At 47.4% G+C, this 24,994-nt stretch overlaps 1 protein-coding gene across 4 annotated transcripts; it reads right to left on the reverse strand.

Moving 5' to 3' along the window:
• Positions 1-460: 460 nt before the first annotated feature.
• Positions 461-24,994, reverse strand: ACLY (ATP citrate lyase). 4 transcript variants are annotated; one of them, XM_085561899.1, is made up of 29 exons: positions 24,914-24,994; positions 19,347-19,516; positions 17,901-18,023; positions 16,863-16,925; positions 16,126-16,316; positions 15,114-15,193; positions 14,531-14,661; positions 13,063-13,181; positions 12,436-12,572; positions 11,990-12,051; positions 11,693-11,810; positions 11,375-11,529; positions 10,906-10,996; positions 10,466-10,495; positions 8,615-8,756; positions 6,694-6,862; positions 6,145-6,249; positions 5,704-5,900; positions 5,490-5,571; positions 5,042-5,152; positions 4,412-4,539; positions 4,126-4,219; positions 3,724-3,878; positions 3,225-3,375; positions 2,582-2,725; positions 2,289-2,402; positions 1,721-1,803; positions 1,441-1,517; positions 461-1,268 (listed from the first exon to the last, which is right to left on the reverse strand). In XM_085561899.1, exons 2-29 carry the CDS (start codon positions 19,503-19,505, stop codon positions 1,174-1,176), a joined length of 3,306 nt encoding a protein of 1,101 aa, XP_085418025.1. In that variant the 5' UTR covers positions 19,506-19,516; positions 24,914-24,994; the 3' UTR covers positions 461-1,173. The 4 variants fall into 4 exon arrangements, with proteins under 4 accessions (XP_085418025.1, XP_085418026.1, XP_085418027.1 ...); XM_085561900.1 differs by having other exon boundaries at positions 13,063-13,177; positions 14,527-14,661; XM_085561901.1 differs by lacking the exon at positions 10,466-10,495.

Here is a 24,994-nt window from a genome sequence, read left to right on the forward strand (position 1 = left end):
GTGCCTCGTGCGCCATGGGGAGCGCGGCCGGCCCGGCCCGGAGCCACCGTCCCATCCTCATTCGTTTTTTCTTCTCCCCCTGCCCTCCCACGCTGCACCTGAGCAATCAGGGATTCTCCCGCTCCACGGTACATTGGGTTTTTAATTAGAACTGTAGAGTGGTTATTTCATGTTTGCTATACACACAATGCAGTTCCCCAACTCTTGTGTAATGCTGTATCAATCATGGCTAGTTTGTGTCCTCCTGTTTATTCTCTACTAAATTTTACCTTTTTGACCTGAAGCAGGCAAGTCTAGTATATATGCAGTTTGATTTTTATTTTCTCCCCTTTTAAATCACCCGAAACACACCCTGAGGAGTAATTGCTTTGAAGGTTATTTTGTTAAATGACAATTTTGTCACACATCGCCCTAGACGCTGCTTAGGGACAACTCATAGAAGTCACACATGGAAAAAGAATAAATTAGTAATGTGTATTTATTTGCGTTTGGTTGCAGCACACAGACAAGGAGGACACTGAAATTATTACTGAGATATTTTTGCAGCTGCAGATTACATGAGTGACAGTGCACAAGAGCAGCAGTCAGAGGAAAGGAGAGGTTGTTTGCATAAATACAGACACTGGAATACAGGGATTTCACAGTTTTCACAGCAGTATGTTACAACTTTACACTTTAAATTACTACACCAGCTTGAATAACATTGGTTATACTTTAGCAGTGGTCCCAGGATTCAGGTACAGTCAGACCAAGGATAAGAACATGGTAAACAAATTGAAAAAAACAGACAACAAAAAAAAAAAATCCAAAGTGATGGCTTATGGGCCATTTCATGGGAAAGGTAGAGGTTGTTACCAGAGATCAGTAAGGCATACCTATGAGCCAAATTCTCCCCCCCAAACCCTAAATCACTTCTGGAAACAAAATGAAATGAGAATAGGAAAAATAAAAGTGTGAGAGAGAGTATTAAATACAGCAGGTTAACAGAGGGAATAGCACAAGTTTTGGTTTTATTAGAGTAAGTTTCTATCCTTATAAAACAGTCGCTTTGCACAGTTTGACCAGGCAGCTCGACATCTCTGTCCCAATAATCATCTTTATACATCACAGTCCCACTGTGGCTGTCCCCTGGACAGGTTCTGTCCTGGTGCACTCCAAGGCAACACCAGCTTCTCACATGGTCATGTGCTCTGGTAGGACATAGGATATGTCATCCCAGGGGTGACGGTACAGACCCTGCTTCAATCTCTTCTGGTCCAGGTAGTGTCCTGAAAGGAGAGTGATTTGTGTCACAGAATTCCCATCCATCCTCTTAGTCTTTGCCTTGAGTTGGATTTCTGGGGTGCACTGAATCCCCCTGGGTTTCAGGTTTGTCTGGTGCTCCTGAGGCAGGGCAGCCCCAGGAGGAGGGAAGGGGCAGGGAGAACGTGGCAAACTCACCAATGAATCCCATACTCCTGCCCAGTACAAAGATGCCATTGAGAGCTCCTATATCAATATATTCATCTGCTTCTTCCCTGCAAAACAAAAGAAAAATAAATGGCTCCTGGTAATCATCTATTTAAGGAAGCAGTCTCACCTGCTCTAGTGCCAGAAGCCATACAAATTCCCCTGACAGTTTTCTGCCCCCAAAAGCCAGGCCAGGCTATGCTTCCTTTCCAATGTCATGAAATTCTGCCCCTCAGGAGCTGGCAGTGCAAGAAAGCTTTCCCTCACTCACCGTGTGAAAGAGCCACAATTCCTGAGCACATCAACAAAGGCCACTCCAATAAAGCCGTCTACGTTCAGGATAAGGTTTGGTTTCTGCAGGAAATAAAACACACCCCAATAAAGATGTCAACAGTGCAAATGGCATTCACCTGGCACCTTCCACTGGTGATTTGAGGGCTGCCTGTAGCTGGGGACACCCCAGCGCAGCAGCCCGAGCAAGAACTACGCTTAATGGGAATGCTGGAAAATCAACCCAGAACAAGGGGTCCCTTGGGTCAGCCCCATGGAGGTTCCCTGCCATGGGCCAGCACATGTGCCAACAGCCTGGGATTTACACCCAGCAGTGCCACTGTGGACAGTGGCCACACAGACAACGTTCTGGCTTGTTCAGCATTTTCCTGGTAGCCAAATGCCTTCAGCCTTCCCAAACTGCAGCTGTGCTTGGCTTCAATTCCACCCCAGACACAATCCCCAGCAAAAATTTATGAAGCACTGCACTGAAAATACAGCCAAGGCCCAGTCACTTTCCCTCCCATGAGAAGCAGTGCCCAGAACAGTTCAGTGCTGGCGCCATTCACCTTGGAAGTTGTGATTTTTTCTACTTCAAGCGCGTAGTCCAGCAGAGGAGTGGCTGGGAAGTGCTGCTTCACATAGTCCTTGAGAATCTGAACTCTCATGTCAGGGTTGTTTATCTGCAAGTTCAGAGCACATTACAGTCAGTGATGTTGCCTCTTACTGATACTCTTTAGAGATTTGGGAGAATTTGGTCAATAGCTGCCTCTCCAACTTGCCAATTTTCTTTCCTTTGTTTTTGTTCTCCCTCACCCATTCCTAAAAATCCCTCCTCTTTGTCCTAACGCAGTTTTCTTACCGATTTTACTCGGTGTCCAATGCCCATGATCAGCTTCCCTTCTTTCTTCATCTTATTCACAAATTCCATGGGGATAATCCCACTGTCAAAAGCTTTGCTGAACATTTTGGCTGCAGCATCAAGTGCTCCCCCAAACCGGTCACCCTGGGTGCAAAACAAAGGCAATTACATCAAAGCACTCCACAATTAAGATGCAAACTCAAGATTATCTCCCCCATCCACCCTCCTGATTTCTGGCATTCATGACATTAGAGTTGGGCAGGCACCTAAGAGAAAGCATCTGCTTATCTCTCACACAAATGCAAATTTGGAGCATGTCTGCTAGAGAAAACGTGGGGGGAAATGCAATCCAGTGTCTGTTTTAGTAACTCTTATTAGAGTTCAGGCAACCAGAGTTAACATTGACAGCAATTTGGCTGCTACAAAATATTTCTAGACTCAAAGGAGACAAACTGGTCTCACTTACTGGAAAAAAGGACCAGATTTGAAACATGGAGCACCAAACTGTTAATGTTGGAATTGTTGTGTGAGTGGACAGACACCACCAGTCTGTAACTCTGCAACCAATCCAAAATATAGCAGTAATAAAACTTAGAAGAGTAATGAGTAACAAAGCTAAACCTCCTGAATATCAGGTACTCACAATAGTAAGAAGTCCTGAAGTGAGGCTTGAAACCAGATCTTTGCCAGCTCTGGCACAGACAATGGTGTTGTGGGCTCCGGACACGGCTGGCCCGTGGTCTGCTGTCACCATCAGGCACATCTCAATGAACTGGCAGGCGTACCTGGGTAACCTGGGCACAGACACATCAGTCAGGAACAGAACACAAATGCAAATGTTTGTCAAGTCCCCAGCCTCTCCAGAGATGAGGTGACACAAGTAGTCAGACTGTGAATCAGGCCTAGAATACAGAAGCTTCCTCAATGCACCACAAGACTCATGGAAAACTTCAATCTGAGATTTAAACACACTGTATGCAACCCAAAATAGTGTCATGGAGGAAACACAGAAATGGCATTCCAGTGAATTTACCTTCACAAAGGAATCACAAGGTTTTTTGGGGTTTTTTTGGCTTAAAAGTCTATTAAAAAAACAAGAAAAACTCCAAAGAATCTGCAAGCTTTCACAAGAACTGCCTCACCTCCTCTGAAACCAGAGCAGGCCTAGAACCCCTCCAATTCCCATCTCCTCTTTGAAGACCTCGGTGATGGGCATCCCAGCATAGATCAGCTCCTGTCCTCGCTCATCACAGATGCTGGTCATGAAGGAAGCTGGTTTGCGAATCAGCCCCAACTCCTGGAATTGCAGAGCAAAGAGGATGTTAAACACCCCACACCAGCAGAGGAGGGCAGCACAAGGCAGAGTGGGCAAACAGCAACGCCTCAGGCTTGCCCTCAGAGCAGCTTCCACAGCCCAGAACCAGCAGAGCTCACAAGTAACACTACAAAGCACAAGGTATAACCCCAACACGGCATCCAGAATCACAGCCTATGCCCTGCCTGATTCCAAGAAACCCAAATGCAGCTAAACCAGCACAGCTCACCCTTGCCCAGGAGTAATCCATTGGCACAGTTGGAGGAGGCACTTCTTCAGCTGGTTCAATCACTCTTTTGGCCACAAGATCCTGGTACACAGACCTAGGGAGAGAATCCATTCAGTAACTTTGGTCCTTCTAAGAGACCCAAGAGAGGCGATCTAACCTAGACCTTAAAACCCCACAGTAAGTAGAATCTGCTTTCCTTAAGCAGAAATATATTTCCTATCAGGCCAGAATCAGTGTCCCAACAGCTTTTGTCTGCTGCTGAAGGTGCCCTGTGAGTGTGACTTACTGAATGACCTCTCCCAGCTCATCAAAACTCCGGGGAACAAACACTCCAGCTTCCTTTAAGGCTTGGTTCTTTGCTACAGCGGTTTCAGAGGCCTGGTTGGCACAAGCTCCTGCATGGCCAAACTGCACCTACAAACAGGAAAAGAGAGCACTAAGGAATGCAGACTGTTACCTGCAGAGAGTGCAACAGAACAGAGCCCTGACTGGGAACACATCTGTCTCCTCTGGGCTACCAAAACTCCTGGTTGCAGTCAGAGCCAACAGGGCAATCACAGGGATGTTCTGAGCTGGAATCCCTCCAGGCTCATTCACTTTCTGCCTCCCTAAACTGCCCCAGTTCAGAGCTGCTGAACACAGATCTTTGCCATCCCTACTCCAGAAACAGGCAGCTACTGGAATTTACTGCTTTCCCTGGCATCTTTGGGCTCCCTTCACAGAATCCCCTGGAAATTTCCTGTGACAGAACTATAGAAGCACAAGATATCTTTATAATTTGTATTTATAAACTTTTGTACATTAAAGTTACTACTGCCTGTTCTGGAAGGTTTAGGTACAATGAGTGAAGTTGTGTTTTTCTTCCTGTTGTGGATATATTCCTATTTCATGCATGTGCCCCAATTTTTGCACATACCTCTGAGGAGAACATGGTGGCACAAGTACCAATGCACCAGCACACCACTGGCTTGGTGATCCGGCCTTCTTTAACACCCCTGCAGATCTTGTACTCTTCTGTGCCTCCAATCTGCAGGGAGAGAGATGGTTCTGAGCTGCACTTTTGATAAAACCAGCTCCAAGACATACAAAGAAGTATTGCTAGGAATTTTTCTCCTTTTTCACAAAATAATGTCTGAAGTGCCAGAACAAAACCTCCTGATTTTTCTTTTCCTTTTATTTATTTTAAATAGGTAAGACTATGCTTGCCTGTAGAATATATTCAATTTCTTTTAACAAAAGCAGCAATAAATAAAATTTTGAACATTCAAGAGCAGTAGAAGCTGCTATTTAGCATTCTTGCAACCAGGTCTCAAAACAAAAACCACACACAGCTATTTCTCAGCCAGTTAAGTGGTCTTACTCACCTCCCCCAGTACTACAATCATCTTCACTCCTGGAGTATCCTGATAACGCAAGACATGATCCATAAAAGTTGAACCAGGATATCTGTGTACAATCAGGGGAAATGTCAGAAATTTATTTCAAATACTTTTCTGAAACAAAAATTAACACCTAACCTGCTCTTCCTTCTCCAAATTACCAACAATTCCTCTGCTTACTGAAGGTGCCAACTCGTACCTGTCTCCCCCTATGGCCACCCCCTCGTAGACCCCATCAGTGGTCCGGGAGATGATGTTGTTGAGCTCGTTGGACATCCCTCCAGAGCGGGACACGTAGGCCACGCTGCCAGGGCGGTACAGCTTCGATGCCAAGATGTTATCCAGCATGCCTCCTGTGTTGCCTATTTTAAAGCAACCTGGCTTGATCCCACCAACCTATAAAAGAATAAGAGAAAGGTGTAAGGCCCTTTAAAATCATGAAACTGAGGAGCATTTGTGTAAGGCAGCCTTGCTAGCATTTGTATAGAGAAGGAAGGATGGCAATGACTTTAAGATGAGAGATTAGCATGCACTTCCTGTGACTAAAGACAAAAAGTAGATTGTAGGATACACTTCATCCATGAGAGAAAGCTGATCTGAAGGTTAAGAAAGACAGGAGAAAGTGGCCATCAGTACTTACAGTTGCAGGCCCAATGATGGTGACTCCCTTTTTATCAGCTGTCTTGATCAGTTTGCGTGTCAGGGCTTCCGGAATGCCCTCAGCAATAATGGCAATGGTGCGGATCTGCCGTGAGAGAAAGAAAACCATTGGCACCCCACAGAGCTGCCTCTTGTCAGAGCCATGGGAGGTCACTCTGTGCACTCTCATCCAGGAAGGCCCAATGCATCAATCTGCAGGCTGCCATGATCTTCACAACAGGCTCAATGCTCTGGTCAGGGAATTTTCTCCCCCTTGCACATCAGAGCAGCACTGTATTATAGTCAGCCTGAAGTAGTTACTGCTAACCAAGAACCAACAAGTTCCTCTTAAATTGCAAGTCCAGCATTAGGATATGCCAGGGGCCCCCAGCATCCTCCTTACATCCTATAAGGGGTTAGAATTGGGGGCTATCTGCTAAGTCAGAAAACCAAGACAATTTGCTAATGCCATCACAGTTTAAAAAATACCAGTACTCTGCTGACAGGGTCTTCCTTCTTCATTTGGACTTCTTCTGGGTCCTGCACTCACCTGAGGATAATTCATGGTTTCAACAGTGCTGTCATAGGCAGAGCGCAGGGACGCGAAGTTGATGAGAACATCCACCTCTGGGTGCTTCCTCATGGCATCTGACATGTTCTTGTAGACTGGGATCAGGATTTCTTTGTGGCCCCAATAGAACTTCTGCCTGTGGTCTCCACTGTGGGAGAGAAGATGGAAAAGCCCTGACCTGAAGGCTGCTGGAAAGGCAAAGAGACACAGTGCATGCAGACAGAGCAGTTTACAAACCCCAATCTCAGCCCCCGAGACTGACTGAGACACTCACGAGCACGTGAGCATGTCTGGGGAGGGACCATATGACAGCAGAAGGTTCTTCAGAGAATAGGACAGAGCAGCGTATGGAAGGAGACAGGCTAATGGGGACAGAGGCATCCAGCAAGGTGAATAAGCTCTCCCACTGTGAAGTTACCAGAGCCTTAACTCTACTCCAAGCTGGAAGACAGAATGAGGTACAGAAAGAGTAATGAATGAGAGGTGTGCAAAGCTGTGTCACTGAGCTGGTGCTAACACTGGACTGAGAAAACAGGAAACCAGTATCTGTAGTGAACAGGACTACAATGGGAGGGCCAGTCAGCTCCCCAATCCTGCTACAGTGGGATTCTGTCCATCCCACAGGCACTGGAGGGGAAGCACCTGGGAAGGTTTCACTGTCAGTATTTCATACACAGTAGATGCTCTGACTGGAATTGCAGTGAAGTCTGACTGGGCAGTCATTTAAGTGTGTGGATACTGGCTGTGCTCCCATACCAGTACCTTCGTGACAGAACGTTCCAGGTTTTACCAGCCTGGCTCCCTCCAAAAGGTCAAGAAGAAACAGATAATTACAGGTAGCCTTAAACTTCAATCCCTATTGCTTTTTCCTCCTTAATCAAGTGCAGCACTGCCAGAGGCTGCCACTCGCCTACAGACATGGGTGTGCCTGCACTCAGTACCCCGAGGTTTGCACTTGCTGAGAGTTTATTTACAGAGCTGCAATTACCATCAGAGCTGCAGAATAACAGTGCAAGGACTTAATTGTCAAGAGGAGAAATTCTCTGCAGGACAGAGGTTGATTAGACATCAGCTCTCCAGGATATCTGTAAATGCCACAGGAATGAACTAAAGCTCCTGCCTGGCTCTGGGCTCCCACCTCACTGTACTGGAAGCAACAGCTGCTGTTTCCCTTCTCCCTCGTGCCCTTTTCCACAGGGAGACCCCCACACTGAGGGGGTACAGTAAAACAGCTCATGCACACCCAATAGCCCTTCTCATCCCTGTAGGCATGAGTAAAAGAGGGTAAATACCACAAGGAAACTCTCTATCCCACTAAAGGATCCACAGGCTTCCTTGCTTGCTAAGAAATCCCTGCTGCTATTGGAAAGAATATGAACAAGATTTTATTTTTTTATAGTTTTGTTTGGCTACATACCTGCTTTGGTTTGTCAGCAGAACTGCTATGATCCTGGATAATATTTGGAGGGATAATTTCTGCTGCAGCAGGCACAAATCAGGCTTAGATAAGCACAGAGCCAACAGCAGGTGAATGGAAGAAGCCTTACAAAGCCTGCCTGCCTTTGCTGAGCCAGAGGGCTGGAAAGAAAGCCCAGGTAATCACACCTGCCTTACTCACTCAGTGAAGAACAGAACCTGGACATCTTTTAAAAGCACATGAAGTGGAGCTTCAGTTCTGTGGTGAACATTAAGCTGTTTCAACAGCGCAGCCCGAAATCAATGGTTGAAGAAAGCAGCCTACAAGGCCAACCCAGGGGTGGAAGGGAGCAGAGGAGAAGGTGTTCCAGCAGGGATAGAGACCAGGGCAGAGCCCCACTAAAGAACCACAGAGACAGAGAGGAGGAAGGTCACAGAAGAGTTGGAGGGAAATGGAAGAGCGATGCAGTTGCGTGCTACTTACGTGAACGGATAAACCATGGCAGCCACGGAGGGTTCATCCCGGGAGCAAATGTAATCAAAGTCCAGCATTCCTTGGACAGCCCGGGTCTGCATCCCCCACACGATTGCCTTGGTGTGGCGGCTGAACAGCGTTGTGGCTTTACCTGCTCAGAAAGAGAGGAAAAAAACCACCAAACCATCTTCAAACTGTACAACTGAGCCAGACACAAACTGCAGCTTTGCCAAATGCCTGCTGAAAGGCTCCTGGATGAGTGTATTCCCCCACCTCCAAACTGAACCCAGGAGATAAACTGCAGTTTGCAAGAGGGAGTAGCCACACTGTGCAAATTAAGGAAGAAACTGTAGATGAATCAGCAACCCCTTCCCTGGATTCTGAACACAACAGCCAGGTTTTGGGGTTCACTACATGGGCAAGTGAATCACAGGAGGGAGCTGGTATAGGAGAGAAGTAAAAACTGTTTCTACCTCTTCTCTCCTAGGCCTTTCATATTTCTACCAGTTTTCTTATGCAAAGCTGAAGAGAATTTTGAATTTCATGTATTTATTTGCATGTAGCTCTCAGTCTGGGCAAACCATGGGAGGCTGGTCAGGGCACCAGAATAGAATGATAGGAAACATTAAAAAAAAAAAAAAAAGGTAGGAAATGGGGAGGACAAAATAAATAAAGGAGCTCAACATACTTGGGTTTTCTTTTCTCTGATTTTTTTAATGCTCAGAATCCAACAGAAATTTGATGGCTCCAAGAATTTATATATGGCCCAAAACTTGGCTTCAGGGGACAGAGTCACAGGAAAAGCAACAGTTCAGCCAGTGAGGATGGACTGTTGGTTTAAAGTCTATTTACACCACTTGTCACAAGACAACATTGAGTCTCTCCTGACTCCAAGCAGAATTAATTTGAAAACTCGTAAAAACTCAAAGCTGATCCATCTACTGATGCCAATTTGGGCTACTGCTGAGTTCTTCCTGGATTTGGATCAAAGGTAAACAGCATTAGGGATTAAACAGGACACTGTGCCTCTGGCTTCAATGAATAATCAGTTCTTGCTCTCCAGCCCTAAACATTCACTCACAGCTCAGATTCACTGCAACATGACTTGTTATCAGGGAACTGAAAATTATGTTTATTTCACAGATGCCTGCAAGGGAGTACCATGAGTGTTCCCAGGAACACCAAAATTCAAACCCAGAGAGGAATGATGTTTGTCTGAGAGCAAGCAAGCAACAATCCAAGAATTCCCCTTCAATCCCAAGAATGTCCCCCCTCATGATAAGGGAGGTGACTTGAAGCTCTACTTTGCCTCCAGTTCAGCAGTTTATTTTCACATAGCATAGAGCCCAAGAGAGTTTTGAAGTCCCTATACAATAACTTCACTGAGCACAAGCTTTAATAGTTTGCTGGACTGTTAAGGCAACATGTAGTTAATTTGTGACTTTTCTGTACTTTCCAAACCTGATAACCAGGGCCCCTGCACTACCTTGTTTTCCTTTGAAACAAGATACCAGTTATTGGTCACTCCTCCTTTTGGAAAGCAAAGAGAACAGAGCTTATCACTATGTGCCTCAGGCTGTTCTTCTCTGCAATGGCTGTGTGGGGGAAGGCAGAAAAAACAAAATTTGAGACCTGGCTGTCTCTCCCCCAGAAAGAGGAAGGATTTGTGCAGAGGCAAATGTGATCTGCACTTGAAAAAACAGATAAGAAGTTCACATGGTGACAGCTAAATATGCTGGGCAGGAGGAAGGGACCAGACAACACAGCAAACTTTTGGAGAGAAAAAACAGCAACAAAACTAAGAACTAAAGTCAGTTGCCAGCGAGGCCAGGCACATTCAGCAGGTCACACAAGTCCTACCTGAACCAGGTCTCGAGGCTGGGATTGAATCTGTTAAAGAGAGAATCATTCATGCAATGGTATGACAGAGCTGAGTGCTGCCAGCCCACTGGCCAGGCACCCAGGCAGGTGCTGCAGCAGTCCTCTTCTCCTCTCCACAGCACTCAGGGCTTTGGATTTGCTCTTGTTTAAAAACAAGCAGTCTGGAGCCCTCTCACTGTACTTCCTCTCGTTGTGCTGTTCCTGAACATTCCAGATCAGGGCAATTCTGACTTGCTGTGTGTATGAGCTCATGGCACAAGTGAGCTGCTAAATCTCTTAACTACACTCAAGACAAAGATAAGCAGGCACCACAAAACTTCTTCCCTTTACATCCAGAAAAAAAAAGCATTTGTCTCATGCCCTTCCTGCCTTTGGGAAGAGCAGAGCACTGCCAGCAGCACTCCCAGGGCTGGACTTACCAAGAGGTGCTGTTGGTTTTGCCTTCTTAGCTGGAGCAATGCCATCTGGTTTGGACTCAGAGAAGGAGGCAGTTCTGCTTGGTGCTGGAGTCTGAAAGATTCAGAAGCCAAGTCAGTGAGGGACACTGCTCCAGGTGTGGTCTGGAGCACAGAGGAGGAGGTGGCCTTGCTTTAGCCACACTGGTTTACTATAAAGAAAATAAGTTTTCAGATAGGACCATTTCAGTCAAGCAACAAAAAACGGAATGAGCCAGTAGGTTCAGCTTTGAGAGGCCACATTTTGTGCACAACTGACATGGGCATTGGGGCGGCCTCTCCTGATAAACTGCACCAGTGGAGCCATGTTTGCTTTCCTAAAGCTTCCTACAAATCCACTAGTGGCCCAAATGCCTTTCCAGCCTGTTTGGACAGGCAGCTGTCCTCATGAGGCTCCCCAGCCTGTCCCCTTTGAGGGGGGGAGGGAGCTCACCGAGGGGCTGCCGCTGGCGTTGAGGAGGAAGTTGGCGGTGTGGGCGGCGGCGGGCGGCTGGTTGGGGATGGGCCGGTGGCCCAGCGCCATGCCCACGATGGCAGTCATGTGGGTCTCCGTGCCAAACACATGGATGGGGATCCCTGTGGTCTTCCCTGTGGAATTACACAACAGCAGTCAGCATCCTCAGGGGAAAGCTCTACCAAAGTGAAGCGTTTCACCTTGAGAAAGCTCAGCAGAAAGCAAGTGGAAGAAACAAGATGCAAGAATAAAACTGAAGGACAAGTGCGGTGGTGTACAGACAAGCTTGGTCCTCACCAACTTCTCCCATGACACGTAAGCCTTCCTGGTAGTTCGGGCCTCCTCTTCGTACGAAGATCCTCACCTCATGCTCCTTCAGAGGGCCTTGGTAGTCCTTAATTGCTCTCACAATGCCCTAAAAGAAACACACAGGACAGGTGACCCAGGCAGCAAGACATTTACCCATCATCTAAATGCCATAATCTAAAATTCCTGGAAGAGATGGACTAAAAACCTCAGCCAAACATGGAATTGGGAAGAAGGGCTGGGGGCTGACAACTGCGTATTTGCTGATGTTTGAGACTGGTCACTTACTTTAAAGGTGGCTGCTACATTGGTGAAGTTTGCAATGCTGCCTCCAATAATCAGGATCTTCCCTGAGGAAAGAAACACAGGTTAGTACAACCATCTCAAGAGCAGATTATTCTAGATCAGAAAGCAGTTAAGTCAAACAAAGTTGCAGAGTAACCAGCTGTATTTAGTAGAAAAAAAACCCTAAAGCAGTTGAGTTTAGCAGAGCCTGGAAGATAAGAGCTTTGTACCAATCAAGAATGTCTGATAAGAATCTCTCAGGCCCCATGAAAAACCACAAGTCCTCTCTCAGAAGCAAGAGTTGACAGAAATCCAGTCCTGGTTCATTCAGAAAGCAGAACTACGTTGACAGCTCTGCTAGGGAAGGCTAAGCATAGTAACAGCCCAGATTTAGCCACGTTTTTCTGCCAGACAGGTTCACAGCTTTGGGATTGCAGCATCTCCCTTACCTTCTGGGTGCTTCTCTCGGGTCATGAGGGAGAGGATGGTTTTAGCATAGTCATAGGTCTGCTGCTCGCTCGGGGCTCCTGAGTACTCCCCGTAGTTTGCCAGTTCATTCACACCCCCCAGGTCACAAATGGTGTCACTAACAACACAAAAAGCAGTTACTTATGAAATTAGTTATAATTTAATTCACAATAAAGTTCCTAAAGTATTCCAAATCCCAGGGGAAGTGGGGCTCCTAACAGAGGGACAGTGCTGTCTGCTGTATACAAAGCTGCTCTCATCTTGGAGCCAGCCATGATTAATCTTGTCATGCTCCTCAGATGCAAACTCAGTGACCACTACAACAATCATATTACCCTCAACAGCCTTCAGCCAGCTTGCTTCTTTGTAAGTCAGAAAGGAACTGTATCTCTGTAAGAAACTGTATCTAACCCTAACCCTTCCAAAATTAACTTCCATAGTATGTCCCATAGTCTGGTGAAAAATCTGCACAGCATCTTCATTCTGAAGCCATCCCAGTCACAGTACAGGAAAAATGGCTTTAGGAGAGTCTACCTTCCAGAGGCTGCAGAAATTATGTCCTCCCAGCCCTTGAAATCCTCCCCCTCTGGAAACCTCGCTTCCATTACCTGTACACCACTGAAGCACCACCACCAGCCACCATGGTCCAGATCCTGCCTTTGGGGTTCAGGATCGTGAGCTTCAGGCTGGCCCCACTCTTGGCATCCAGGTCAGCAATGTAGGCTTCCTGCAGAGAGAGCAGCACAACCTCAGCTTCCTCCTGCACCTGCCCTTTCCATCCCCAGGGTTCATAGTGCTCGGTGCATTTGGACACACGGAGCAATCACACCTCAGGGACAGCAGAGCAACAAACTCAGCATTTGCCAGAGACAGAGGCCCAGCTCCATCCCTTCATCACACAACAGGCACAAAATCTGAACAGAACTGTAAACTCTGTTCTGGCCTTGTCCGAGACTGAGACCTGAGGAAATGTGAAAATCATCTCACCCATGGTGACCACTCTGACTGTGCTGGAGCCAGGAACTTAATTACTGAGAGCTGTGATTTGGCTCAACGTGGTGCCCCTGCTGCCCAGTGTGCCAGGCTGCTGAGCAGCACTTCATCAGAGCTCATTAACATTCCCAGCAAAGATTCTGCCATAACAACCTTCCCAGGGACTTGGAGAGGGATGATTCAGAGACAAAAACTGAACTAATCCTTTTAAGAGCAAACTGAGTTGAGTGTTGGCATCCAGCAAGCGACATGGAAAGGAATGGCTAAATGGATTTCCTGGCCACAGTACAAAAACCTTCCAACTGAAGCATAATTATAATCATTAAAATGAAAAAGTCAGGACAGAAATCTTTTTGGAGAGAGAAGAACAGATCCCTGAAATAAGTAACAGAATAATTAAGGAGAGAGGTCTGCTTCCAACAGCCTCTGAAGCTGCTGAGACCTGTGTCTGGAGCAGTGCTTGTGCATCCAGCAGTACAGACCCAGGGAATTTGGAGAGGGAACAGGCACTGCTAACTTTACAGTAAAGTGCTCATTGTAAATTGTCCTCACTTTTTGGAAAAATAGGTATATTAACATCTTCTTACTTATAAGTTCCAGAAATGGTGATTTTTCTCTGGATTCACACTTGGATGCAGCATTTACACACAGCTGCTGCTCTGCTCTCAGAACTGTCACTGAAACACTGAGGGAACGCTCAGCTCCCACGGGGCTCCCAGTAACCACTGCTCCAAGAGAAAAACAGTGATGCTGAGGAGAGCAATGTGGGCAGGAACCACAAAAGGAAGCTCTGCACAGGCACAGAGCTCTGGCACACAGCTGACAGAAGTTAATTGTCAGCCTCCATTAAAAAAAAAGCCAATTCTGAATTAAAGAAATGACCAAACAGCTGGGAAGCAACTGCAGTTCAGAGTGTGATTCTGAGCAGCCCTAGGACTTACAGCTACCCATGCACAGGGTATCACGGACAGCACTGTCAAGGGGATGAGACACAGCAACAAAACCACTGGAAACAACAATGCCATGAGCATACAAGCAATGATAAATTCAGGACACAGTGAAGAAATTCCAGCTGTCACTTGCCTCAGGGTAAGCTTCCCTGCCAAAAGGAGGGGGGAACTCCACATCCCCCCACTTCACTTTGCAGATGTAGTCAGCCGTCGCATCAATCTTCGCAGCCAGATCAAGGATGTAAACACCATCCTTAGTCACCACTGCAGTGAAAAACATCACAATTAGCTCTGGGTTGTACAGAGACATGTTACAGATTTACTCCAACAGCTGGTACCACACAGGCATCACTGCAAAAGCTGGGTGGCTGCTGTTTCCCCTGGCACTGGGCAGTATTGACCAGCCCCAGTAAGTTCTCTCAGGAATTAACCAGTAACTGTGGCCATGGTCCAGGCTCTGTCTCAGGGGTTATTCTGTTCTACGGTGCAATTTTTACATTCTTCAGTTCTGCCTTAACATTCCCTTGAAGGGAATTTTTCATTTCCTCATTTTTAATTCACTGAATGAACAGCTCAAAGACAGATAGATCACTGCCACTTCTGTACTTCTGCACATGGCACCTGGTGCTGTTGTGAATTACAGAACCAAAGGAAGGATCAAGAACACATTTCAGTAATTCAGAACAGAAAGTTCTGCTTCCAAAAATATTCATTACCTAATGGATTGATCTCGAGGTACGTAAAATACAGATCTTCATAAAGGTTGAACAGGCCACAGATGAAGCTGGCCAAGACACTGGAAAAAAAAAAGGAAAAAAAATTAACACAAGTTAATTAAAGCAGCCAAATCTAAGTACAGTTTGCTCTGTTCATTGGTATTAGCAGCAATCTGCAAATTTACTTGGCATCAATTTCTTTCATTCTCATTCATCTTCTCTGGATGGAGGCTGGGTGATGGATGACTCAAGGGAAGGAAGACCTTGATGACTCATCTTAATTACCCTCCACCAAACTCTGCTGAGGACACAGTTGCTCACAACTGTCAGAGCTGTGCAGTCTGATTTATCTCCCTACAAACAGAAGCACATCGTTGCCTCCCTGCTGATATCCATCTTTGTCAGATCTGAGCTTCGTTAGCTGTGATGGGGAGGAGGCTGCAGTGAACTGGTGGAGTGACAGGCTCCTTCACCCTTCAGTACTGCACTGCAAGGATTAAGCTATGTTTGGAAAAATCATGACTCATGTTAGGCTAACTAGGTATGGGCATCTAATTGAGGGAGATGCAGAAGCCTTGATATCTAGAGATAAGACTGGCAGAAGGAAGAACAGGAGAGTAACTTTGGAGATCAGGCCAGAGCAAGGGAAAGGGAAGTTCTGAATTAGCAGTCAGAGCCACATTTCATCACCAGTTCACTAAACAAAATAAACTTCTATGCTGGCACAAAGGATCAGAATTCAGCACAGGTCTCCAGTCTCACATTGAGACCTAAGCAGGCTGACAAGCGCTGCTGCCAAGTAAAGGCTCAGCACTAGGAAACCTTATTTGTGGGTTTTACAGACAGCTAAGGTCAGAGAGTTTGGATTCAGGATGCATGGCATATTCTGGAGAGCAGCAAGAAGGGCAAGAGAGTGATCTTCAGAGTTCAGAAAATAGAGGGATGTGGCACTGAGATAAAAGAGAGCAGCTTTTGCATGGCTGGTCCTACCCAGATTTGCATCTCTACTTACTCCTTCTTGTCAGCTGGTGCATGCTGCAGGAGATGCTTCTTCACATCCGACTCACTGAGCTTCTCATCCACGGCCACGAGCAGCTTCTGAGCTTTGGCATCCACATCTCCCACATCCACACCCCCTTCGTGGTGGAAGAGCACATAGTCTCCCTCACGGGCAGCATATATGCACACATAAAACTCTTCCTCCTGTGCCACAGAGCAGGGACAAGCATTTATCAGTGACTCCCAGAGAGGAGAGGCTTTGTGCCAGTGCTGGGACTGGGGCAGCTGAGCCCAAAGTCAAGCTTCTCAAAGAACAGCCATGCTGGAGCAGCCCTGACACTGAGAAAGACTTGCCAGTTATTTTTATTTGGAACAGGAAAAGGAAATAGTGATATTATCTCAGCAAAGACCATAATTAACAAAGATCTGTGTGCAGAAGTATCTGGCAGGCCCTTCTTCTGTTAGAATTGCAGTTTTATTTGTTTTGTAGTGGCCTATGATGTACTCTCTTAGGAGTTTTCACTGCATTGGCAAACTGATTAAAGAATTCTAAGGAATATGAAGGTGTATGAATTTATTTTCTACTTAAAATTCCAGTATTGAAATACAGAAGATGGTTTTGCTTAGGGTATGCAGCAACACTGTCAGCTCAACAGCACACTCCCAAACTTCTGCTTTCTGCACTGTAACAATCCAGTTAAACATGCAAATCCAAAGGGATTTAAAAGTCTACTTTAATGGTGTACTAACCTGCTTGTGAGGGACGAAGGGTTCAATCAGAAAGTTCTTTAGGATTCCCTTTGCATTAGCAATCTGGGGACAGAAAACAAGATAAAAACCCATAACCACTTGTCCAGCTTTGAGAATTAATCAGCACTGCTCTAAAATTGCTCCCTCTCCACCATGCCTCCTGGGGAACCACTCCTCCCTCTCCAGCACAGCATCCAGCACTGTTACCTCAGGATATCTGGTTACAGGAGTCGGTCACCTTTCCCATTCCTACCAGGACAGAGGGGTATCAGAATTACACCAGGACAGCTGCTCTCCTCTCCTGTCCCAGAGACAGCACTGTCACTGGGCCCTGCTCAGCACAGTGAGACACAAGAGCTTGAGAGGCTCTTGGAGTAAGTAGTAGAAAATTCAGAAGTGAGGAATTCCTGAGCTAGTGGCAGAAATAGAGGCCTCAGAGTAGTGCTCACCCTGAAATGGTATCAGGGAGCACAGAAGAGCAAGAGGATCCTTTAGTCTCTTTTTATGGGTCCAGGAACTGCTCTGTGTAGGCAATTTCCTGTTATCCAAACCCACGTTTCCAGGCTCAAGAGGCAGGGGGAGACTCCCTGCTTTTGAGAACACCAGCAGTCCCAAGTCTGTGGCCCAGTCCTTGCTTTTGATATGGTTGTTGTGTTGTGCTAAAGGAGTAATTTCCAAACCCAGGCTTTTCCCAACAGGGAGCACTCACAGTGCTGCTCCTGCTATTTCCCAATTCTTGCTGCACCGGCTCAGAGCCAGAGCCAAATCAATCCCAGCAGGGCCAAAGGCATAAATTCCTTGAGGCAGCACAAGTCCATCAGCTCCCAACACACAGCAGCAGGGATGGCAGGCACTTCATTATCATTAGCACTGCTCTGTCATTCCCAGAAAAATAAATATTACATGCCAGCACCAAGTTAAAACAAGGGTCTGAAGTAATACTCAATCATCAGCCAAAAACTCAGGGGCTGGCTGCAGTGGAGGACTGGTGATTTTCCAGCTTTTGGCCTGTCCTGGGAACAAAAGTGAAGCACTCACCGTGGTTTCCTGGCCCAGGCGCTGCTTGAGCCAAACCTTCACCTGATCCAGAGTGAGGTTAATCCCAACCAGGCCAAGCTTCCCACGTCTCTTAATGAGCTGATCTGGCTTCACCACTAAACGCTGCAGAGGTTGGGCAAGAGATTTCAAGGGAGAAGGATTAGACATTGACTTTGGTCAAGCGGTTCTCTGCAGACAGTGAAAACTTAAATCAGTAATGCACAGCACCCATCCTTGCAAAATTCCTTTAATCTTAGCAAATCAAGCTCCTGATACAATATGCCTGCAAATTTGTGTTTTCTTACGCTGTACTTTGAGAAAAGCTGCCTTATTCCACTCAGCTGTAAGCAGACATCAGAGGCTGAGGTGACAGCTTGTTCTTCTTTTGATGAAAAAGCCCAATAAAAGTCATGACAGACACAGACAGTTGCTCACAAAAAAAAACCCCAAACAGCTCCTGCTGTCACTACACTTTGCTTATGAGACTGGCTAGGGTCAGGGTCATGCACATTTCAGTAACTGGTCATGGCTCTTTATAATAAACCCATGGATAGCTGCTCCTGGGTTCCACACATCTCTAGCTTGCAAATATCTTTTTAAATAACCGAACTAGAACTGAGTGTCATTCTCCTGTACCACGGATACATCCTGGAACTTCAGCAACTTATGAGTCAGAACACACCGTGCTGCAGTACAGGACACTGAGCATGGTCCTGCTGCTGGACCCTGAAGCCCTTTCCAGCCTTACAGAACCTGCCTTAAAGGCCCAAAAGCAACCTTGCTCCCTTCTGGCTTCCTGCAAGGCTTGCTGATCTCTTCCTGCAGTTCATTCAGGCACTTGAGTAAGGAACATTTAATTAGTGCAGGGCTTCTATCAGGCAGTCAGTCAAGGACTATGAGACATTCATGTTCTCCAGCCAATGACTTAATATAATTAACCACTGGAAAAGAGCCATCTTGGACAGCTAATAAAAAAGAGCTCTGGGTATGTTTTCCTCTAGAGAAAGTATGAGGATATGAGACACAGAGATAAATGATTTTGCACTGAAAAAATTTTAAGAAGGAAGTTTTCCCTGACATCTTGCTTGGATTCGAGAAAACTAAGCAGTGTCCTAACTTTACATTAAAGCCAGACATGGAGAGAGGAGAACAAAGATTATTTCAGCGAGCAAGGCTTTGAGAATAGGAACTGACACTTCTGTCTGAATCAACCTTCAAACTTCTGTGCAGTTATGAGCAACTGGTGCACAGCTATCTCTGCTCCTGTATTTCACAGTCTTAAATCAGCCCCCCACGAAGTGATCCTGAGCCTTGAAGCAAGGCTTGTTTCTTCATCAGGGTGGGAGTGACTGTGACAGAGCAGCAGCAGCAACCAGTCCTTCAGGAAGGGTCTGGAGCAGTGCTCAGGTGCTCCAGGAAGGCAAATCCTGCTGTCCCTGCCCTTACCTCGCTCAGGAGCCACGGGTGGTCCTGGGTGAGCCGTGCCCAGTCCGTGGCGGGGGTGACCCGGGCATACTTGAAGCGGTTCTGGATGGCAGAGGACGTGCAGATGTACTTGTACAAAAACTCCTTCCCCGTCTGCTCAGAGATGGCTTTGGCTGACATGGCTACCTAGTCTGGATGGGGAAAAAAACAAAAATCCATCAGGAACAGAGCCCTGCTCCGGCAAAGAACTCTGCATCACTCAGCTCAACACAAACCCAAAGCAAAGCAAAGTCTCCCCATTACGTGTGAGATCATAAAACTCATCTGATAAGCAAGAACTACTCATATTGCTTAAAACTCCTACCCTGTTCCCCTGCCATGCACACTATTTTCATCCAGCCCTGTCTGCAGGGAAAGGCAGAATCCCCGCAGCTTGTCCCAGCCACCACCAAGCCTTTCCCAAATCCAGAGCTTGGAGCATCCCCTCCCATCCAGGGCAGTGCTGAGCTCTCTCCAATGTTGCAGCACCCCAGGATTGCTCCTGGTGCAACCCACCTACCCCTTTTCCTGGTGCATTTCCAGGGAGGGATCCTCTCCCTCCTACTCACTTCTCTAAGGCATCCCATATTCCCAGTCAAGCCTGACTGTGGGCATGTCAGCAATCCCCATCCCTTTTCTAAAGGGAAAAGAAAACACTGCCAGGATTACCAAAACTAGAATAGGTTTGCATCACTGTTTTTTCTTGTTTCAGAACCAGCTTTCTTGGAAAGAGTTTTACGTCTAACAGAATAAGATGTTCAAGACAACAATAAAAAAGATTAAGTTTAGACAGTTTGTTTTGTTTTTTGAGTTTTTTTTTAAGAAAAATTCCTAATTCTGTCCCTTTCTATGGACAGTTTTCTTCTCTTTTCAGGTATATTCCAAACTGATATAAGCAAATGATTTCTGGCCTCAAGAGTGTAACTAATTCTTTTTGATATGCAACAAAAGAGTCATAGGTGTCAAAGATCCATTTATTTTTAGCTGCCATAAACACTTCTTTAAAAGAATACTTCATCCCAGTGACCCTGTCTGCATGTGTCACACATCAGAACTGAGTGCTGTGATCAGCCAGCAGGTTTGGTGTGTCTGGGGGGTCAGACTGTTGTCAGGGAGGCTCAAGCAGCAGCTCCTCCTGCATTTTGAGTGACCAGGGTCGTGTCACTGTTTCCCAAGCACTGTCAGTGTGGCAGGAAGCAAAAGCACTCTTGGGATAGATTCAGGGAGAGCTGCTCCAACACAAAAAAGAGGAGTTCAGATTCCATCTGAGCACCTGGACTACCTGCCCTCACAAAACACATACCCCACAGAGAGAAACAGTTAACAAATTCCAGCTATTTCTTGTGCTGCCTTCTGGGTAATAACCATTAGTAATCAGCTGGGCTATTCATCCTATAAGCAAACACAGAATAGGCAGAGATTAACTTTCCATAATTCGAAATAAAGAACCTTTCTACCTAGAGCAGAAAGGAGGAGGTGGGTCCATCCCAACTCCTACTCCATAGTAGGAGGGAGGTTGCATTCCCTGAACTTCCAACACCAAACAGGTTAGACTAAATGCTATTACTGAAAGCTGATAACTGTACTTAAGGACCAGCAGACAACTGTGCCACTGCCATATTTTCAAATGCAATTCCAGGGTTGAAAATCACAAAGGCAAAGCTACAGCAAAGGCAAAAAAACAAAGAACAGCAAGCCCACTTTCAAAGAGTTCTGATGTAAAACCTGAACAGGATTGCAGCACAGCTTCCAATTAAATCCCATTTCAAAACAGGACCGGGCAATGTTTCTGCAGCACCCCATCTTTCATCAGACTCAACCCCCACCCTGCCCCTAGAAACACTTGCCCCTAGCTGTCTGCTGAAACAGCCCCTGTCAGTTATTAGCCTGTTGGCAAAGCCAAGGTGGCCTGACAAGAGAGGAGCTCTTGTGAGCAGCCAGAGGACACCAAACCCCAAACCAACCACCCAGCCTGACCCTGCAGGCACACACAGACACACTCCCACAAGCACCACACCACTGCCCAGCCTCACAGCTGCACACACACGTCTCATCTGTGCTGCAGAGCCTAAAACTTCCCACTGGAATTTGGACTTTAAGCAGAGCTATTTCTGAGAGCAAACCTGCTCCCACTATATATACCTGCAGCCACCATTTGTTCTGCCTGAGAGGGAGCTGCAATATTCCGGCTTCAAGCCCCTCGAAATCCATCAACTCCACAATCTGCTCAGGGAAACAGTGTCACATCTCACTGCAGCAGAAGCAGATGGGTAAACGAAAATGGCAAACATATTTCTTTAAGAAATCTAAGTATTTGTCATTTCTCCAGGGTGTCACGGATCCTCTGAACAGCACTGCAGAACTTCAATCCACAATTAGAAATTAAACCACTCAGGCAGATGCTGGTTATGCCAACAAATACCCTGCAACTGCAGGACACTGGAGCCAGAGTGTCTCAGGTCTTATTAAGAATAGTCCTGCAAAAAACCTCAGTGGGAACGAGTGACATGCATGAGATTCCTTAAACTTGAGGGATACAAAGCAGAGCTGCTCCCCTCTCAGAACCATTTCTGGTCTTTTCTATGTTGCTCCATTCTGCTGCTCTCCTGGTTTCCCTCACAACTTCATCACCTCATTTTTGCACTAACACTACTGGGGTAAAGAAAGGAAACTACAAAATTCTTACAATAGCAGTAGATGAAAAATAACATCCTTGTGTCATGGCAACAGAACAGCAGGAATTTTGCTGTTCTGACCTTATCTGCATTAGCAAGTCTTTAATCACACCCCTCACTCAGTTTTTCCACTGTTCTAACCCTGCCTTTCTCGTGGGACAGAGAGCACAAAGCAATTGCTTCAGTCTGCTGAACTGTTAAACTAAGAGATCAGCAGGAAAATAATCCATAGGGCATCAGCAATTCCTGGCTGTGTGTGTGTGTGCTCTTGCAGGGCCATCAGAGCAGGTCCATTAACTCACTGCATCTGTTCTGCTAACACCAAGCAGGGGCACAGACTCATGTCACTACAGAGGCAGAGGAACTCAATCTCCTCAGTTTTCCAGGAATGAGACGGGGTCAAACTCTCATCTGGCAGAATTAATCTTATTTTCAGTCATGTTTAGCACCTGCAGTGCTGGGGAGAGGAGTGGCTGCACCTCTGAAGATAAACCCGGGGAAAATGTCCCTTTCTCTGCCCAAATCACAAGCTGTGGGATAACAACATTCTCTTCCACTGCTGTGTTCAGCATTCATTAGCCAAGACTGATCTGCAATTTTCTCAGCACTTCGGGCCCCAGACCTTGCACCCACCACACACAAGGTTAGATTCATGTCAGCAGGACAAGTACCACAGATTTTGATAAATTATTTGTGTTCATTTAGTGAGGCTCCAACCCAAAAAGCTTCCCTGCAACACCTCAGAGACCTTTCTCTCATCATCCATACCCACCAATTCAAAAAGAGCTGAATTCCAACCTTTGCTAGCAAGTAAGAGACATGGATTAGATCATATTTTCAGGAGCTCAGCAGCACTTATTCCCTCAAAACATCACCTATCAAACACATGCAAATAAGTTGATGTTTGGGGAAAGTTTACTGAGTGTTTTGACAGAGAAAATCAGCAGGATGGTGGCAAGCAGGCAAGAGTTGAGCTGGATGTTGTGTTTGCTGTGAAACAACTGATACATCTGTCCCAATATACCAGCAACCAGCTGAAGGGTGTATGCAACAAATCCAAAGGAAACACGGATGGAGAAACAGGGAGAAACAGGGAGGCACTCCTGACACAGAACTCAGGTGAAGTCTCCCTGACTCCCAGGAGATCAGTGATGTGGCACTGCTCAGTGTGACACAGTCTGCTCTGCAAGGGGAGAAAAAGTATTACAGACATTGATTTAGTTTGTTTTCCTTCTAACCAGAAGAGGTGCAATTCAGCTTCACCAATGTGCATTCACAAATAATGTGGTGCTCACACATGGAATTCTCCGAGATCTGGATTGGCACTGTGCTCCAATTGTACCTGAACAACACTTCAGACCAGGAGGAAAGGACTCCCTCTCCAGTGAAGACTTGACACCCACTCTCCCAAGAACTGTGTCAACAAACCCACACCATAAACAGCCTCTCCCCTCCATTCTGGGTAATTTATTAACACAGTTCAAGCTAAGCCAGTATTTTCAGCCCATGGCAGCATGAAAAGTTACATCAGCTTCCACCTGGCAGACCCATGTGTTTCGTCAGAGGATGGTGAGGGCTCGGTGTTCAGCCAACGTGAGGTCATGGTCCCCCAGCTGTGGTTGGGAAATGCTGTGTGGGGTGATACAAACAGGTGCTGCATGCCCAGCTCCGGGGGAGGCTCCCTGCACACACAGAATCTCTGAGAGAAACACGGCAGCCAGGGAGGAGCACAGACCATGGACCTGTGGCTAACGGAGAGCAGCACACAGGCTCCCCACACCTGGTGGGCACCCAGTGCTACAAGGAGGGAATTTAGGAATGCTGTCATTAAAAATTATCTTCTGCAGCTTTGAGGGCTCCTTAACAAGCTTACTCCTTAAATCACTTGAACTGTGTATGGCAGTAAAGCGCTCCCTGGCCACCATGGCTGGGCAGGACTTCCAACTGTGGCTGCCCTTGCTTGGGAACCACTTCAGGCAGTGCTGGAACCGTGGGAAGAGTCCTGATGCCTGGAGAGAGCTGCAGAGTCTCATATGCAGGAAACCCAACAGGGTTTGGGCAGCAGCACTGGACAGTACCAGCAGAGCTGATACTCTGAGCTCCAAACCCAGGCAGGAAGCAGAAAGAGTACAGACATCAGAAAGAGTACAGACACCTACAGACAGGAGAGCCAGGGTGCAGCTCAGCTTTCAGCCTGCAGACAACAAACTGCTCAACAGAGAGAAAGGAGAGTCTGTAGAGCAGGATGAGAATTTCGAAAGCAGCAGGGCAAACAGGAGGTGTTTACAAGCAGCAAACAGGACAGCTGGAACACAGCCGACTGTGCTGGGAAGGCAGCGACACGCGGGCTGCGCACACCGCTGCTCGCACGGGAACGGCGCGGCCCCCGCGCGGGGCTGCTCCTCCGGGACGGCCACGAAGGGATTTTCCGCGTGGCAAGGGAGGCAAGTCCGAGGCCCGCTTGGACCAGGGCGAAAAACGCGTCAAGCCGGCCCCTTCCCCAGCCCCGTGGTAATCTCTGCGCTGTCACCACCGCGCACCGTCCCCGGCCACCGGGACCGAGCGGGGCAGCAGCTCCGCCGCCGGGAGCCGCGGGAGGAGCGGCGGCGGCGCCCGCAAGGTCAGGGGCGGCGGCGGGAGAGAGGGGCTCCCTCCGGGCAGCACCGGGCCGGCCGCTGCCGCGGGCACACCCGCTCCGTCAGCGGCGCTGCGGCCGCTCCCGGGGCTCGCCCGCCCCGCCGCGAGCTACGGGAGCCGGGGCCGGCCCGAGCCGGCGCGGCTCCCGCCTCAGACGCGTGGGCGCCGCGGCAGCGCCGGCAGAGGCCCCGCCACGTGCCGGGCGGAGCGCGGCGCTGCCGCCGCCGCAGCACTCACCTCACAGCCCCGCTCGGCCGCTCCCGCCGCGCTCCGCTGCCGCTCCGGCCCCGCTCGCGCCGCCGCCGCCGCCTTTTGTTC

This window comes from Lonchura striata, chromosome 27 (genome assembly GCF_050655825.1).
Source record: "Lonchura striata isolate lonStrDom1 chromosome 27, ASM5065582v1, whole genome shotgun sequence".
In the NCBI taxonomy this organism is placed as follows: domain Eukaryota; kingdom Metazoa; phylum Chordata; class Aves; order Passeriformes; family Estrildidae; genus Lonchura; species Lonchura striata.

Excerpts from the sequence above, each read along its gene's own strand:
- ACLY (XM_085561899.1), bottom strand. The coding sequence starts at position 19,505 with ATGTCAGCCAAAGCCATCTCTGAGCAGACGGGGAAGGAGTTTTTGTAC. Across the intron at positions 16,317-16,862 it reads CCTTCGTCCCTCACAAGCAG|GAGGAAGAGTTTTATGTGTG; the intron begins GTTAGTACACCA and ends TCTGTGGCACAG. Across the intron at positions 6,250-6,693 it reads AAACCATGAATTATCCTCAG|ATCCGCACCATTGCCATTAT; the intron begins GTGAGTGCAGGA and ends CTCTCACGGCAG.